This window comes from Polyodon spathula, chromosome 52, assembly GCF_017654505.1.
Source record: "Polyodon spathula isolate WHYD16114869_AA chromosome 52, ASM1765450v1, whole genome shotgun sequence".
Taxonomy (NCBI): Eukaryota; Metazoa; Chordata; class Actinopteri; order Acipenseriformes; family Polyodontidae; genus Polyodon; species Polyodon spathula.
Genome location: NC_054585.1, coordinates 292714 through 311900, shown reverse-complemented (window position 1 = coordinate 311900; position 19187 = coordinate 292714). Strand labels below are relative to the sequence as shown.

At 44.3% G+C, this 19187-nt stretch overlaps 1 protein-coding gene across 12 annotated transcripts in view; it reads left to right on the top strand.

Moving 5' to 3' along the window:
- Positions 1-7398: 7398 nt before the first annotated feature.
- The window catches only part of LOC121307062 (dynamin-1-like), a 126940-nt gene continuing 115151 nt past the window's right edge, over positions 7399-19187 (top strand). For 7 of the 12 annotated variants that reach the window (XM_041239168.1, XM_041239165.1, XM_041239166.1 and 4 more), the window contains exon 1: positions 7400-7822. In XM_041239168.1, the coding sequence (XP_041095102.1) occupies positions 7662-7822 (161 nt within the window). In that variant the 5' untranslated portion in view covers positions 7400-7661. Of the gene's footprint in view, positions 7823-19187 lie in introns of all 12 variants that reach the window. The other 5 variants (XM_041239169.1, XM_041239167.1, XM_041239163.1 and 2 more) reach the window with 1 other exon arrangement.

Below are 19187 nucleotides of genomic sequence, written 5' to 3'. Positions count from 1 at the left end.
TTCAGGAATTCACCACTGTCTTCCTGCCTCATATAATTGGCCAAAACAAGTTATATTGGTATACAGAAGCAGGATTATGGCGAACGAAGAGCTAAGATGACTAGGATCTGGAGATCTGCCATGCACGCAGAGGATCAGTGCGTCATCAGCGTCGATAGCAACAGTGAAGGTAGCGCTGCAGAGGAAACGTCAAGACGCGTTAAGCAGGAGGCAACGTCACGGTGGGACAGAGTGGGGCAGAGCAGAGGGCACCAACCATGTCAAGGAGAAAGTGACATCTCCACGGGGCACAAGAGCGACAACAGTTGCAGGATCAAAACAAAGGGGCCTGTATCAACAACTCCACCTATGATGGTGAGGCCGAATTCAGTTTGAATTAATGACAAAAGTAGAAGGATGGACAGATAAGGAAAAAGCCTTAGGCATTGTCACCAGCCTTACCATACCTCCAGTTTAATGGTGTAGCTCACTGTGAACTCTATGAAAGCATGTTGACACAATTAAGTGACTGTTTTGTTGAGATCAGGGTAGCTAGGCCCTGAGATGGGCCCTGCACAGACTGGGGGGACGGAGCAAGTGTGAGTGACAGGATGCAGGGGGCAGGCCGAAGTATGGTAAAAGCAGGCCGCTATGATGGGACATCACCATGGAAGGCATACCAGGCCAAGTTAAAGATAGCAGTGCTCACCGATGACTGAGAAAGCTGGCCAGCTAGTGGCAGCCCTAGAGGGGAAAGCTGCAGGTGCTGCTAGATCTTGGCCCAGACGAGCTGGACAGTTATAATGTTCTCACCACAGCCCTGGACCGCCGCTTTTGGAGGGTAGAGTCTGTTGTCGGCCAGTGCCAACGCTGGGCCACACGAACCAGAGGCCCCGGAGAGAAGCTGGGCATGCTTGCTGCCGATGTCCTTTACTTGGCCTGGAGGAGGTACCCAGACTACCAGACTACCCGCCAGCCACACAAGGGACTTACCCATGGAGGCCTTTGTCAGTGGCCCTGTGCCAGCCCTCTCCTTAGAGTTTGCTTTGGCCAACACAGAGCGGGTCAAGGTTGTGGTTGAGGAGGGTGAGCGTGACCGGGCCTTTGGGGGGAACCAGCGAGAGGGGAGAGAACAGACTGACCACTCCCAGCCCACTGTACGCCAAGCCCAGGTCTTGATCCGGACCACATCCACACAGGCCCTCCACACGCGCCTGTGCTGGAACCATGGCAAACCCGGGCACCTACAGCAGCAAAGCCCCTCCACCGCAGCCCTACCCTCCCGCTTGTCACCGGGAAACGCCAAGGGGGCCCTGTGGCAAAGTGCCCGCCCCTGTGTGTATTTTGTGTTATATGTTGTATGTTAATGTTGGTGTATAGTCATTGGTACATGGGATATAAACGGGTCTGTGTAACACAGGTGATTTAAAATGTATATTTGTATTTAGGCACAAGGATTGCACAGAACTTCACATGCAAGTAAAAAGTAATAATATGTGAGCACGGGGAATTATACTTTATTAATTCACATGCAGTTGTACCGCGACTCCAATTGAATGATTGATTAGCAATCGAGTCTCGGTACAGCTGCATAAAAGCAGCATGTTTTCACTCACTCGGGGTTGGGTGTTCGGTGAGTGGAGAACGGGATTGGAGACGGAGGTAATAATAATAAAATAATAACGTAAAGTAAAATATCAGCTCACTGTGTTGTTTAGTGTTGTTTTGTTTGTCTGTTTGTCAGTGCCATATCCTGTGTTTTTGTTTTTTACAACCTTTTTATTTACTGTTCTGTTAATTCATTAAATGCTGAGCGCAAGCAAGCGTTCAGTTTCCCCAAAACTCCACCTCTTTGTTAATTTCTTTGTTCCTCTTTCTGGTTTGACGTCCCACACTCCAGCCTTCTTTGTGACAGGCCCCCATATTTACAACCATTCACCTGTGGCACACACAGCTGGGGCCCAACCTCCAGGCTGGGAGAGGGTGGCCCCCCTCTCTCCTGAAACCACTGACAGCAGTCTATACAGACTGGCCGTGGTAGTCAGGAGAACCACCGCAGGGGACTTTTGTCATGTTTCACTCCAGATTGAGGGGGCCCTCTGCACTGCCTGGTTGACATTGGCTCCACAGTGACCCTGGTCCACACCATTGTGCTCCCAGAGGGGGTCTGGCTGAAACCCACAACGGGTTAACTCTATACAGTTACAGAGGAGCTGAAGCCGATAAAAGGTAGATGCAATCTGGCCATACAAGTGGCTGGACAGAGAGTACACCACACTGCCTGCGTAGCAGCTGTCCAAGACCCCTGCATACTTGGTCATGATTTCCTGCTCTACACGGGTGGGCAACTCACCTCCGAACTGGGACATTGCACTGTGACAACCTGTTTGTATTTTCTGTTATATGTTGCGTGTGGTGTGTTAAATGTTGGTGTATAGGCAGTGGTACACGGGATATAAATGGGTCTGTGTTTCATGTGTGTTTAAAAATGTATAATTTTAGGCACGGGATTATACATCACTTCATGTGCATTTAAAGTATTTAATATGTGAGCACGAGGTTGCACATAATTAATTCATGTGCTGGGATTCAAGTGAATAATTCATTGGTAATTGAATCCCTGCACAGCAGTATATACAGATGCACGTTTTACTCACTTGGGGTTGTTGGGTGTTCGGTGAGTAGGGAACGGGAGAGAGAGGAGGAGAAACCAAGTAGGAGTTTAATTTCAATTACTATTACGTGCTGGTGGGACCCGCACGATACTTGTTTATTTAAACTCACCGTGTTTGTTAGTGTGTCTATCTGCACACCGTTTAAGTGTTAGTCCGTTTTTGTTTGTCTATTTATTTTGGTGTAAAGTGCTGTGTCCTGTCTTCTGTTTGTTTAAACCTTTTATTTTCAATAAACCGGCGCAAGCAAGCGTCTTCATCATTTCACCTCATCTGTCCTATCTCTATTCATTTCCTGGTTCTGACGTCACCACTCAGCCGTCTTTGTGACATGCACTTACATGGGAGCCCAGCCCTGAACTTGATCTATCCAGAGAGGCCAGCCTCTCTGCACCGGGCCAGGAGACCACAGCCCTCCCCTGGGCCCCACCTCAACATGCCTGTTAGGCACCACCAACCATCAGGCCAGCACTCACTGACCCTGTCGACAACCCCCACTCCCAGGGGTAACGCAGCCTTCCGACAGGCTCAGTGCCGGAGAGAGGACTTTAAACTCCGTAGCCCTCCATGCCAGCCCAGGGGACCTCAGCTGGGTCCCAGCCGCCATGGACGGGGACCCTCCTCTTTCAAGCCCACATCAATACCAAAGATGACCGTGCTAGCCCCCACCTCGCCTGCCCCAACCCCAGGTCCTAAGTAGGACCCCACTATTTCCACGGTGACCACAGTCTGGTGCCAGAATTGTGAGGGGCTTTGCTCGGAGCAACAAGCCCAGCTGTGGGAGCTGTTACTGACCTACCACCATAGCTTCGCTGTGAAACCTGAAGACACACCTGGTCCAGCATTACATCGACACAGGGATGGCCGGCCATCAAGCTGCAGCCATGCCGCCAACTGCTGGCCCACCAGGAAGCTATAGAGGAGGTGCTGAAGGAAATGCGGAAGGCTGGAATCACTGAGACCTCACCTGCTTCTGTGTCGACTACAGGTGCCTGAATGATGTGACAGAGAAGGACTGCTACCCCCTCCCCCACATCGACGAGTCCCTGGAGCTGTTAGAGCCGAAGTGGTTCTCCTCCCTTGACTTAAGGAGTGATTACTGGCAGGTGGCCCTGTCCCCAGCTTCCCGACCAATGACCACCTCCTCTGGCTGAGGCCTCTGGCAGTTCACCATGATGCTATTCGGACTTTGCAATGCCCCTGCAATGTTCGAGCGGCTCATAGCAAAAGTGCTGATCGGCTTGCCCCACTACAGAGTGCCTGGTCTACTTGAACAACCTGCTGGTCCAAGGGAAGACCTTCCAGGTGGCCATGGCCTCCCTGCGAAAAGTGCTCCGACGAGTCAGAAGCAGGGCTGAAGCTACACCCTGAAAAGTGGCAGTTATTGAGCAAGGTTACCTTCCTGGGTCATCGAGTTGGAAAGGACGGAATCAGTATGGAGCCCTGCAAGATCGCAGCAGAGACTGACCCATCCCCATCAACCCCCGTCAGCTGAGAGGCTTCCTTGGAGACTTGGAGGATGGTGCAGGGCTTTGCCACCATCGCTGCCCCCCTACACTGCCTCCTGAATAAAGGTGAGCCCTTTGAGTGTACCCCAGAACAGCGGGAGGAATTAGACCCCCTGAAGATAGCCCTGTGTCAATCCCCCATGTTGGCACCCTCAGACCCCCACTCAACCTTCTTGCTGGAAACTGACATGAGCAACAAGGGGATTGGAGCTGTCCTGACTATATTCAGTTATAATTAGGATTCTAAATATATTAACATTTAGTAATTCTTTCATATATTTGATCATGAAATAATTTGACATAATATCATTACTTCATAGTCAATTTAAACAGAATTTATCATACAATCGATTTATGCACCATGGAATTTCATAAGTTGTTTAGATAATCGCCCTTAAAAGTGAAGAAAGTTGAACAGTCTCTCAATGAAGATTAGTATAGCTTTCTCCACGTTTTTAAAAGCGTTTCCGTTTAGAAATGAGATCTAAAGTTGTAGTCTTCTCTGCGCTAGTTATTCAAGAGATTTGAAGAAAAAAGATGGCCTTTACTTCAGAACTACATGTTCCACAATGCAACAAAGCCACACACCAAATTGTTTCCTCTTCCTGTATCTTGCAGTGATGTTTTTCCAGCAATTCGAACAAATTTTAAAAGGAAGAAGTTGTTTTCTTGTTGTATCCAGCAGCTGTGTTTGTTCCGTGAAGTTGGAATGTTGAGGATATTGTTGTGTTGACAGAGATTCCATCCAATTGTTTACACATTGATGTTTTTGTGTAGCTTTTCCTTTAAAGAGACAGCTTAAGATGTTTTAATTTTGAGATTGGACATTCTTTTCTTTTAAGCAATAGAGCAATAGAGAGAGACTGTTTTCCCATGATGCAAGCATTTAAATTAACTCAGAAAATGGGGAGCACAGTGTAATTATCGAACCACAGAAGAGTTCTCATTAGCATATTTCTCCTATTTATTTCAATGATTGACTCTTAAATGCAAGCAGTATTAAATCATAACTTCACTTCCATCTTCATTCAGACAAAACGTCGTAAATCTTAGAAAATGCTTTCAGTAACTTTTAATATCTTTTCCCCAAGTTCCAAATTTTTACTTGCGAATCACATTTCTATTATCTTGTTATGATTTCACACAATGCAGTATCAAATAATATTATTTGGTTATCAGAACATAGCTAACTAATGTTGATCTACTTAAACAAGATTTATAGCTCGATTACAACATAATGTAAGAAAATGTATGAATGAGAGTCCATTCAGCCCATGATCTGGTTCCTAGTAGCTGTCTGATCTCAAACCTTTGTAAAGCTGGGTCTTAAAGGATCCCAGTGATTCAGCTTCAGCAACATGGCTGGTAACCCATTCCATACCCCCACCACTCCCTGTGTATTGGTTATGGTTAACTTCATCAACACCTATTAAAATGTCAAGAGGGAATTCACTCAACACAGGAGACAGAATGTTTCTTTGAAACACCTCTGGGGTGCATTGTTTTATTTTTTGCAGTAGAAGGTGCCGTGGCCCCAAATACCAACAGTGGTAAATGGAGTAGCAGCAATGGTATGTGTTTTTTTTTTCACAGCCCCGATTCCCCTCGCAGGTCCTGAAAATAATAGACCAAAACCAGAAGGCAAAAGCAAAAAGGAAAATAAAACACAGTAACCAAACTACAAATAAAAGGTGCTGCTCCTTGCAGAGTCCCGCAGCCTCCACTATCCAGCATGGCTTAGGTTTCAGAGATACTTTGATGGTCCCTCACTAACACTCACAGGATTGCCCAGATTTTCCCCAGCTAAACTAATAACGTGCCACTAGAGGTACTTAGAAACAAAGACACTGATTCTGTGCAGCGGCTGTACTCTTCCGCTGGGCTTGCTTGCCCCTCCCTCTTTCTCCAGACACTGACTGTCATCATTTGTAATCCAGATTTCCAAACAGAACTCCCCTTCTGTGGTTTCTCCTAGAAAGGGCAAGAGCGATTGAACTGCAAAGCATCACTTTTATTGGTCGAGCGACCCTCCCAAGACCCACCTCTTGACCACACAGAGAGAGAAAGAGATGACACACCCTCACCACCCTCTCTCTGTTGACAGGCGTATCCCACAGGGCTCCCCCCCGCAGGATCATATATGCATCAAATAGCCAGCATAGACCTCACCCTTCTTTCAGGACTCTGGACAGAGCCTAAAGACATGAAACAGGACACAAATGCCATTTCAATTTCTTTGTTACATTCCCCTAGCTGTTTTATGGTGTTTGCAATCTGAGTGGATCTGGGATTTATTGCTCCCATATTGAGTTATTATAATTATCTTTCTCTAAATCTGCTTTTACCTGCTGTGAGGGGCTTTGACTTTGTCTAGAGCAACAGAACCCAGAACCATGTGATTTTGCAAACACATGAAATAGTGCAGGAAACTGAAAAGAAATTAAAATGACACTGGAATCTATTGATTCTTTGAGTATGTGCAAGATTTAGTTCAGCTCACTACCCCTAAGCATTTACCATTCACTAAGCTTTAAAACTAAACTCAGTACCAGCTTCAGTCAGTTTGCTATTAATTTGCTTTTGCTACCAATTGCACCATTTTATAAACTAAACTGCCATGCAAAGAGGGCCTAATTTCCTCAGGAATTGGCAATATAGGAACAAAGCCACCAGTGCTGAAGTTTTATTTTAGCCTTGTTCAAAAATTCCAACCCAACTAAACATGCATTTCAACCTAAAGAAATTGTGTGTCAGTAACATGTAAACTAGATATGAGTGTTTCTGTGATTAAAAACAATCCACTAGCATATTATAATGTCACTTCTGAATACTGGGGGAAATTTGTACCCTTGTGTCTCTCATAACACTCAAGTGCCCATCACTCTGTGAAGTACCGGGGAAGCCACAGGATACATTTCAAGGTGTTTAAATTAAACTTTGTTATAACAGGGCTCAAGCTACTGCATATGATTAAAATGTACCATAATGATTAGGGAAATCAATATTCTGCCATCACAGCTAAAACATTAAAAACTGTATTAAGATTAATACAGATTAATAACTATAAATAATTTATTAACGCCTGCATTTACTTATTGCAAGGGTAGTTTTCGTCAACAGACCTTATTTTGATGGAAGGCTCCACCTAAAACTACAACTCCCAGAATGCTTTAAAGACAGAAGTGTTTGCGTGCTCCTACTTGGACACCTCCTGGTGGCCATTGGCTTGGCTGCGCGTTCACAACCCTATCTGACAAGTACGGAGATCATCCCAGTCCTAGGGAGACAGCAGAACCGTAGTAGAGTGGGAGGCAAGAAGCTGCATTTTACCGTGAGTGGATACTGTCAAAATATAATCAATGAAGGTGCTCACCAGAATCAAATAATCGTCGGCGCAAATAGTTATAACAACCAGAGAAAAACATAGAACAGGAGAAAAGCGTTTTGCAAGGAGTTTTCCCGTTTGTTTCACCACTGACAAAGAATAGGCTATTTTGCAAAGATGGGTAACCGAGGGATGGAAGATTTAATTCCCCTGGTAAATAAACTCCAGGATGCCTTTTCTGCAATCGGACAAAACGCCAATCTGGATCTCCCCCAGATTGCGGTGGTTGGGGGTCAAAGTGCTGGAAAAAGCTCGGTTCTGGAGAACTTCGTTGGGAAGTAAGTCATTGTGCTTGTTTATTTCAGTAACATTTTCACAAAGCAACAACCTTGTGTCGTTTTTTCTAACTTGCGGATAATCATTAAAAATAGGATTTTCAAATTATCAGTAATAGAGGAAATAGCATTAACGTTATGTGCTAATCTTTTTTTATCATAGGAAGAATGATTATAAAAATATAGCTAGGAACAATACTAATGCAGAGATTAGTGCATAGACGATGTATCTTTACATTGGCATCTCCATTTTTGTAAATAATATGGAGAATTAAATCACAAATATAAAAGTGTTTTCTGTTTGTGATTTTTATGTTATATGAAACTATATCTGACATTGGAATTATTTAGCTAGAAATTGGTCTGATTTATTGAGTTTTTTTTTTTTTTTTTTTTTTAAATACAGAACCTTGTAACTGATTCAGAATCTGACTGCTGTAAGAGTGTTCTGTTAGTATCGAAATGTATTATCTTAGAATGACACTAGGTTATATGGCTTTGCAAATGGGAGCATGTAAACGCCAATGATGATTACCCGTATCTCTGATATCCTGAATTTTATATCTTATACCGCCATCAAACAAAACAAATCCTTGTTTGTCCCCGATCCAAAACAATCATAGGGGTACCCTTTTCCATCCCAGGTACCCCCAAAACACGCACAGGTACAAGACTATATTTTTGGATCAGCGCTTGTTTTTGCACAAACCCCGAAGCTTAAACAGGCGTAAAATTGTGTACGTGGGCAGATGGTCGAAATAATAAGTCAAAATTAAGTCAACATGGTGTGTTGTATATATGTTTGTCTTAAAGTGGTTACTCGGAATTGCACTGCAAATTATATTGATGCTATTCAGCATTTCTGTATGTCTTTATAGAAAATGTCTATACGGCTCCTCAAATGCAATTACGCAGAAAAATAAACGTATGCAGAATTGGTTATGAAAAAAATGACGAGTAATAAACATGAAGCAAGGTTTGTTTTTTCTTAACCTCGTATATCTGTATTACGTATCACTTGTTATTGACATCGCCTCTGCTGTATGCACTGCTATAACCTAGTTAATATATAGCTGCCATTTTGGTTATATAATAGCAGACAGCAATTCAATTCCTTGTCCAGCTCTGACCTTCACTGAATGGCATGATGCGTAACAGTTATTGTCGCGCTCTTGTTTAAAACGCGAATTGAAATGATTGTGTTTGTACATTTTCAGCAGCTGATTGCGGCAAACTGGCTGGTGTGGTGTTTATTATTGGTATTATAACCGTAATGCCTCTGCGTTCAGCGCTCCGTAACCATGAGTATCGGAGAGAGGGATGTTCCTGGCACTGTCACAGTGGACGTACCTTGCTGCAGCATCACGGAGTGCGCTGCTCTCTGCTCGACTCACAGACGGTGTTTGTGAGGCAATAGCAGGGGAACGCTCTAGTCGGTTAGCGATTGTACGCAAGCGTGTGTTAATGTGTTGAATAAAGATATCTTCGCTTAAGCATGTAGCACTGAGTACCATACTGAGTTGTCTTTAATGGAATGTTATTGGTTTAGTGGCGTTTCTGTGCATTATGTATGGTATTAAGGAATAGTGATACATTGCCTAAAATACAACATACTATAACATAGCTATTTAGTAATTATTACCTATTTATATACAGTTATATACATACACAGTAATAACAGTGTCAAAAGAGATAGGGCCACTGTGGCTTTAGAGTCCTCTGAAATTGTTCCTCGATGATTACCAGCTCCTCCAGGGACATGAGAATCTGCTTCTTCTCATTATACAACACATTGAGAGCCTGCTGTATCCCCTCTCTCGTCGTCTTATACAACACACTGAGAGCCTGCTGTAACCCCTCTCTCATTGTCTTATACAACACACTGAGAGCCTGCTGTAATCCCTCTCTCATTGTCTTATACAACACATTGAGAGCCTGCTGTATCCCCTCTCTCGTCGTCTTATACAACACACTGAGAGCCTGCTGTAACCCCTCTCTCATTGTCTTATACAACACACTGAGAGCCTGCTGTAATCCCTCTCTCATTGTCTTATACAACACACTGAGAGCCTGCTGTATCCCCTCTCTCGTCGTCTTATACAACACACTGAGAGCCTGCTGTAACCCCTCTCTCATTGTCTTATACAACACACTGAGAGCCTGCTGTAACCCCTCTCTCATTGTCTTATACAACACACTGAGAGCCTGCTGTATCCTCTCTCACATCATCTTATACAACACACTGAGAGCCTGCTGTAACCCCTCTCTCATTGTCTTATACAACACACTGAGAGCCTGCTGTAACCCCTCTCTCATTGTCTTATACAACACACTGAGAGCCTGCTGTAACCCCTCTCTCATTGTCTTATACAACACACTGAGAGCCTGCTGTAACCCCTCTCTCATTGTCTTATACAACACACTGAGAGCCTGCTGTAACCCCTCTCTCATTGTCTTATACAACACACTGAGAGCCTGCTGTAACCCCTCTCTCATTGTCTTATACAACACACTGAGAGCCTGCTGTAACCCCTCTCTCATTGTCTTATACAACACACTGAGAGCCTGCTGTAACCCCTCTCTCATTGTCTTATACAACACACTGAGAGCCTGCTGTAACCCCTCTCTCATTGTCTTATACAACACACTGAGAGCCTGCTGTAACCCCTCTCTCATCGTCTTATACAACACACAGAGCGCCTGCTGTAACCCCTCTCTCATTGTCTTATACAACACACTGAGAGCCTGCTGTAACCCCTCTCTCATTGTCTTATACAACACACAGAGCGCCTGCTGTAACCCCTCTCTCATTGTCTTATACAACACACTGAGAGCCTGCTGTAACCCCTCTCTCATTGTCTTATACAACACACTGAGAGCCTTCTATAACCCCTCTCTCATTGTCTTATACAACACACTGAGAGCCTGCTGTAACCCCTCTCTCATCGTCTTATACAACACACTGAGAGCCTGCTGTAAACCCCTTATTGGCACTGTAGTTCTAAACAGCATCGAGGAAGTGAATGTTTTCCCTAGATAAGAGCCATCAACCAAACATTTAAATGTTTTGAGAAAACATAAAAGGGTTCACCTGAGAGTGTTTTTTTGCTGTTGAAACAACGGATTGTGCTGTTGAGACACAGACACAGCAGCTTATTACAGACAGAGGCACAGCCTGTTAGTAAACTGCAATATCCAGGCTTTCACTATGCCACTCGAGCCTATCTGTACAATTTAACGTTAACACTAGATTGTACCTTTTCAGACCTTTCCAAAAAACTCAGTCACAGCGTGTGTCACTGGCAACACAAAAGTTACTTAAAACATTTCTAAGATCGATAGAATCAGTCAAGTGTTTTTGAATATGGAGGAAGAGGAGGTGGTTTAAAAGTTGTGCTGTTATATATTATATTTATGTAGCGCTTTTTGTACAAAAGTATCGCAAAGCACTGTACAATACATAGCATAAAAAAGAACAAACCACAGTACATTTGTTTAGCAATACACACATACAACTACCACAGCCGGACCATTTAAATAAGCAATTTAAATAAAACTACCCACAATACAAAAGCAGCAATCTTAAAGTTGCTTTAAAACCGACTAAGATAAGAAAGCCATTTTATAAAAGTGCTTTTTTTTGTTTTGACTTGAAAACTGTAACAGCCCCAGCTTCCCTGACAAACGAGTGTTGCTTTTGTTGACCCTAGGAATAACCAGCAGCCCCGCCTCTTGTGAAAAAAGGGTTAAGTAGTTTTTATTTGGTATAAATACCATTTTGATTATATTTTCCACAGAGACTTATAAAGTAAGAACCATCTGAAATGTAAAATCGTTTTACAAATGACAAGGACGGGGTCGCCGAGTGGCTGACCTGGTAAAGTCATGCAATCAGAGTCATGCAATCAGAGTCATGCAATCAGATCATGCAATCAGGTGAGCACAGGTTTGTGTCCCGGCTGTGCGAAGTCGTTGGTCTTCGCTGGGGATTGTGGAGGAAGTGTCAATTTGGCTCTGGTGCTCCCGTGGGTAGGGAAGCAAAAATGGCAGGGACTGTTTCTCCTCATCGCACTACAGCGGACCCTACTGGCCAGGCATCTAGTGAGTTCAGGCTGACACCTACAAGGCTGGCCTTTGTCCTCAAGAGGCCAGTAGCTCGCTGACATCCGCTCTCGAGTTCCTGGGTGTAAAAGATGAAACTGACTTGGTCGTGGGATTGCATACAACCTCAATAATTCATAATAACTGTTAATGAAGTAAGTTACTTGGTTACAGTATGTGTTGATTCCCTATCAAGTACGAAATATAACCATTACCCATTTAACCCTTAAGGACCGGGATCATGGTAACACGGTCATACTGAAGTGAACTTCTAGGACCACGATCGTGTAAACAAAAAAAAAAACAACAACTTTGTTTTGATGACTTACAGGGCCACTGTACTTTGCAGTACAGGCTCGAAAGTTCACTTCCTGACAGTCTTTTTTTCGTGTGACGTCACTGAGAGGGGCACTTAGTGTTTAAAGGGCGGAGACAGTGTACAGCACCCAGACAGGGACAAAAGCAGAAACAAAACATCTCAGGAACTTGTTTAGAGTTAATAAAAGGGGAAACAGATTCAGTTCTTTAAGCCTGTCTGCATATGACATGCCTTTTAAACATGGAATAATTCTGGTCGCTCTTCTTTGCATACTTCCTAGAGCAGAAATAACCTTTTTGTAGTGAGGTGAACGGAACTGAACACAATATTCCTGCTTTGTTTCAGGAAATAAATAAGAACAGAAGAACATCTTGCTCGTTTGGTTGTTAGTAGCTTATTGATCACAGAATCTCATCAAGCAGCTTCTTGAAGGATCCCAGGGTGTCAGCTTCAACAACATTACTGGGGAGTTGATTCCAGACCCTCACGATTCTCTGTGTAAAAAAGTGCCTCCTTTTTTCTGTTCTGAGTGCCCCTTTATCTAATCTCCATTTGTGACCCCTGGTCCTTTTTTCTTTTTTCAGATCAAAAAAGTCCCTTGAGTCCACATTGTCAATACCTTTAAGAATGTTGAATACTTTAATAAGATCGCCGCGTAGTCTTCTTTATTCAAGACTGAACAGATTCAATTCTTTTAGCCTGTCTGCATATGACATGCCTTTTAAACCAGGAATAATTCTGGTCACTCTTTCTAGAGCAGCAATATTCTTTTTGTAGCGAGGTGACCAGAACTGAACACAATATTCAAGATGAGGTCTTACTAATGCATTGTACAGTTTTAACATTACTTCCCTTGATTTAAATTCAACACTTTTCACAATATATCCAAGCATCTTGTTGGCCTTTTTTATAGCTTCCCCACATTGTCTAGATGAAGACATTTCTGAGTCAACATAAACTCCTAGGTCTTTTTTATAGATTCCTTCTTCGATTTTGGTATCTTCCATATGATATTTATAATGCCCATTTGTATTGCCTGCGTGCAGTACCTTACACTTTTCTCTATTAAATGTCATTTGCCATGTGTCTGCCCAGTTCTGAATCTTGTCTAGATCATTTTGAGTAACCTTTGCTGCTGCATCAGTGTTTGCCACACCTCTGATTTTTGTGTCATCTGCAAATTTAACAAGTTTGCTTACTATACAAGAATCTAAATCATTAATGTAGATTAGCTTTCCGGAAATCTAAATAAACCATGTCATATGCTTTGCAGTTATACATTATCATTTTTGCATCCTCAAAAAAGTCAAGCAGGTTAGTTAGACACCATCTCCCTTTTCTAAAACCATGCTGACTGTCTCCCAGGATCCTGTTACCATATAGGTAATTTCCCATTTTGGATCTTATTATAGTTTCTATAAGTTTACATATAATAGAAGCCAGGCTTATTGGCCTGTAGTTACCTGGTTTGGTTTTGTCTCCCGTTTTGTGGATCGGTATTATGTTTGCAGTTCACCTTTTGGTACAATGCCTGTGTCAAGAGACTGTTGCGTGATCTTGGTTAGCGGTTTGTAAATAGCTTCTTTCACTTCTTTGAGACTATTGGGAGGATCTCATCCGGCCCAGGGGATTTGTTTATTTTAAGAGCTCCTAGTCCCTTTAACACATCTACCTCTGTTAAACTAAAGTTATTTAAAACTGGACAGGAAAAGGTCGACATGTGGGGCAGGCATGTTGCCCGTATCTTCCTTTGTAAAAACTTTCATTTTCAAAATTAGTCATTTAATATGTTCAGTTCTGGTCACCTCGCAAGGGACCTGAAAAAATAAACCAAGAGTCACAAGTGGAGATTAGATAAAGGGGCATTCAGAACAGAAAATAGGAGGCACTTTTTTTACACAGAGAATTGTTGGAATCTGGAACCAACTTCCCGGTAATTTTGTTGAAGCTGACGCCCTAGGATCCTTCAAGAAGCTGCTTGATGAGATTCTGGGATCAATAAGCTACTAACAACCAAACGAGCAAGATGGGCCAAATGGCCGCCTCTCGTTTGTAAACTTTCTTAAGTTTCCGTAATAAAACCTAGCAAAGTGTAATAATGCACAGTTAAAGCATGGGTAACATTGTAATGTCCAATGAGGTATGAAAAAGCCTGTTAAAAACATGGCAAAGATGTAGTATAATAGGGAAAAGCATGGAAAACTGCAATATTTTCATTAAGGGTGGAGGCATCCTGTCTGTCTGTTCATACGTCACCCTTACATTTACACATATCCGTGCTTGTTCAATTGTGATGCAATATGGTTATGATGTTTCAGCATTGGTCATTAATACTAGCGTGCCAGAGCTTTGGACTGTCTGCAGTTATCTGTCTGTCTATCTTTCTGTATGTTTAGGTATAAAGAAAAGATACCAATTTTTTAAATATATTCTGCTCTTACATGTTAACTGTTTTTACGTCTTGTTTTCTCTTTGCTTTTGGAAACGCGTGTACGATATTCTGCCCCTGTCTCTTAGTAAACAAAATAAATGTGCTGTGGCTCTGGACAGGATCTCAGATCAATATCCTGAATGAGGAGGCCCACCTGGCTGGTCCAGGATCTCAGATCAATATCCTGAATGAGGAGGCCCATCTGGCTGGTCCATCTGGTAGTTTGGAGCAGGGTCTTGCAGACACACCATCTGTCCTGGGTAGGGCAGGGGAGAGACTGTAGGTGTGAGCAGAGACACTCAAAATTTAAAAGGACGTATTCATACTGTAATCACTATGGGTTATTGCACTGTATTTTTTTAAAATGATGCAATAATAAAGCTATTCATATTGGCTCTGTCTAATTGAAATTGTTATGATTTATCTCACGAAAGTGTTTTTCCAAAATCAAATAAATGTGGCAGCCTTTGTTTCATTTTCCATCGTGTGTAAATCCTATATTTACTGAAAATGGGTTTCTTGGGATGATCAAGTCATTTCCCATAATGTAAAATTTTTAATATTACATTATAGTTTTGAAAATGAGAACCAAATACCACAGAAATAACACCTGAATATCTTATGTTCTTCATCTGAATTTAGCAGTGTTACTTCTTGTGGATGGAATTACTTATATTCATTACATGTTCCATTGTAACAAGTGATCACATGTATAAGGCATGTGTTACTCGCCCTCCAAGGGATTGTGTGAAGTGTTATTTCATGCATGAATGAATGCCCTATACACTTGATCAACATCAATAGGTTACAAAGGACCATTTTATATCATAGAAGTATATCTAAGAAACAGTATCAAATCATTACATTAGTGAAAAAAGAATGATTCAGTATTGGAGCAACATAACTCAGGACCACTGCATAAAATAGTAAGGGTAGGGAAATGTACAAAATATATTAAATTACATTTTAAGTTACTTGATTTTTTAAGACCTATTTTGTGAGAAACCAACTCTCCATGATAGTAGAAGCTGGGAATGTGTAATAAAGCACAGTGAAAGCATGGTAAATCATAGGTAAGTATTGAAAAAGCCCAGAGACGGATGTTGTAACGCAATGTTTCCCAGCCCCGCTCCTGGCTGGCGGCACACCGTGTCTGCTGGTTTTCATTCCAATGCAGCACTCACTTGCTTAATTGAACCCTTCATTGAACTAATAAAGTAATTAACTGGGCATTTTCCCATTATTTTCAAGCTCTTTGTTGATATGGTACAATTAAGTAATTGAGCGCTGCGTTGGAACGAAAACCAGCAAACACGGTGTGCCACCAGGAACAGAGTTGGGAAACACTGCTCTAGCATATGAACCCTTTCAGGGTTAATGTCTTTGCGCCGTATGTTAACACATGCTGTTGACAATCACGTTGGAGCACTGCCGGAGTGCCCCACGCCGCTGGCAGCGTTTCCACTGCCAGCCTCGCCACTGCCGGAGTTCCCCAGCCGCTGGCAGCGTTTCCACTGCCAGTGTCGCCACTGCCAGCCTCGCCACTGCCGGAGTGCCCCACACCGCTGGCAGCGTTTCCACTGCCAGCATCGCCACTGCCTGAGTGCCCCACGCAACTGCCAGCGTTTCCACTGCCAGCCTCGCCACTGCCTGAGTGCCCCACGCCACTGCCAGCGTTTCCACTGCCAGCCTCGCCACTGCCTGAGTGCCCTACGCCACTGCCAGCCTCTCCACTGCCTGAGTGCCCCACGCCACTGCCAGCATTTCCACTGCCAGCCTCGCCACTGCCTGAGTGCCCCACGCCACTGCCAGCGTTTCCACTGCCACTTCCACTCTTTAACTGTTTGAAGCATAAGAAAAGATCAGAAAACAAATCCAATTACCAAATCAGCAATCAATTGAATCTCATTATCGAACAAGTATCAGTTAGGAAGAAATGTTTTTGTTGATAAACTACTCAAAGTGTGACTTGGTAAGATAATAATCCACAGTTTCTCCTGCCTAACAGCACTCGAAAACAGTGAATTCAACAATTACCAATTCAACACTTAGCATTGTGTATCACTGTCACAAAGATGGCCGGACAAGAAAGAGGTGGAGTTTGGTGGAGCAGAGCAAATGGTCTCGCTCAGCATTTAATAAATAAACAGAACAGCAAAATAAAAAGGTTGTAACATACAAAAACACAGGGCACGGCACTGGTAGCCAAAATAAACAGACAAACAAAACGGACTATACAGGCAAAACACGGTGAGCGTCTTTTTAACGATTATTATTATTCTTATGATTATTTTTACCTCCGTCTCCAATCCCGTTCTCCATTCACCGAACACACAACCCCGAGTGAGTGAAAACATGCTGCGTTTATGCAGCTGTACCGAGACTCGACTGCTAGTCAGTCATTCAATTGGAGTCACAGTACAACTGCACGTGAATTAATAAAGTGCAATTCCTCATGCTAACATATTACATTTTACTTGCACGTGAAGTGTTGTGCAATCCTCGTGCCTAAATACAAATATACATTTTAAACACTTGTGTTACACAGACCCGTTTATATCCCGTGTACCAATGACTATACACCAACATTAAACACACAACACGCAACATATAACAGAAAATACACACAGGGGCGGGCACTTCGTCACATATACCCCCCCTGTGCAAAGCACACATGGCCTCAATGGCCACCTCCCCCCTTAAAATCCCCAAAGTCTCGCTCAAAGTCCTACCTGAACCCAGCTGTTCTGACCTTCTATCTCCCTGGTGGCTTTCAGTCTGTTAGGGGTGATGCAGACTTCCATGAATTGTGGGTGTGCCAGTTCCTCAAGATCCTGTTGCTGTCTCACTTCTCCATTTCTAGCATACTTACTAGTTTATGCAAATCCTGGATCGCGCGGCACTTTACGCACACTTGGTTTAGCTCCGCTGGGTTTTCTCGGATTTCCCACATCAAGCAGGTGTCACAGATTACTGGCTTGAAGACCATGTTGAGGTTTTTTTTTTTTAAGTTTAGTTTCTTCTGCAGCCGTCAACCTGCTTTCAAACTGCTTCTAAACTGCTCTGTACTTTTCCACGCCTGTACTTCTCCCACTCGCTGTCACTGGGTAGACTGCCTCGTTTAACTGCGTTGTTCTGCTGTGCTGTTGGCTCCTCCCCTCGTCCGTGTCTCAGAACGGTGCTGAATTTGAATCGGCTGCTCCGAGTTTCAGCTTGTTTGTTATCAGAAAAACACACGCGGCTGTTTGACTTTGAGCTGCTGCTGTGTTTCCCCAATGTCCTGTGTTTTCTGATTAAAGCAATTTAAGATGCAATTTCTCCTTACTGCTTCTAAACTGCTCTGTACTTTTCCATGCCTGTACTTCTCCCACTCGCTGTCGCTTCCACTCGCTGTCGCTGGGAAGGTTGGTGGTCTCCCCCAAGATCTCCGGCAGCGAAACTGATGCGGGGAAGGTGGTCTCCTGACCTCTCCCCTCTTTATAGCCAGCAGCTCCCTCTGTGGGGACTCCAGCCCCCAGAACTCCTGCAGCGAAACTGCTGCAGGGGAAGGTGGTCTGACCTCTCCCCACTTTGTAGCCGGCAGCTCCCTCTGGGGGGACTCCAGCCCCCAGAACTCCTGTAGCGAAATTGCTGCGGGGAAGGGTGGTCTCCTGACCTCTCCCCCCTTTTTCATAGCCGGCAGCTCCCTCTGATGGGGCTCCGGCCACACTGACCTCTGCGGCCAAGCAGAGCCGATTGCAACCCCTGGCGAAGCAGTTCCAGCGACCCCAGGTGATGTCGAGCGACAGGCAGCCACAGGCGATGCGGAGCGACAGGCAGCCCCAGGCGATGCGACGCAACAGGCATCCTTGGGTGAAGCGATGCGACAGGCATCCTTGGGCGAAGCGAGGCAGGCATCCTTGGGCGAAGCGAGGGAGGCATCCTTGGGCGAAGCGAGGCAGGGAGTCAGGACAAGCTGGGGTGCGGGTGTTGGCCCTCTTCTCAGCTACTGCAGCCGGGCGGTTCTTCCCCGTGCTTCCCTCAGCAGCCTATGCAAGAGCTGCGGAGGACCACCAGCATCTAGTCCTGGTCCTTCTGGTGAAGGGAGAGGCAGCTCCTGCTCCTCTCCCTCTGATGATGATGGATGCAGAGGCAGCTCCAGCTCCTCTCCTCGTGATGGTGGGGGAAGTGATACCAGCAGGCATTCATCCTCTGCTGGTGGGAGAAGTGATTCCAGCAGGCATTCATCCTCTGCTGGTGGGGGAAGTGATGCCAGCAGGTATTCATCCTCTGCTGGTGGAAAGGGACCCAGCAGGCATTCACCCTCTGCTGGTGGACAGGGACCCAGCAGGCATTCACCCTCTGCTGGTGGACAGGGACCCAGGAGGCATTCACCCTCTGCTGGTGGACAGGGACCCAGCAGGCATTCATCCTCTGCTGGAGGAGGAGGCAGAGGCAGCTCCTGCTGCTCTGCTCCTGGCGGTGGAGGTGGTGGAGGCAGAGGCAGCTCCTGCTGTTCTGCTCCTGCCAATGGAGGT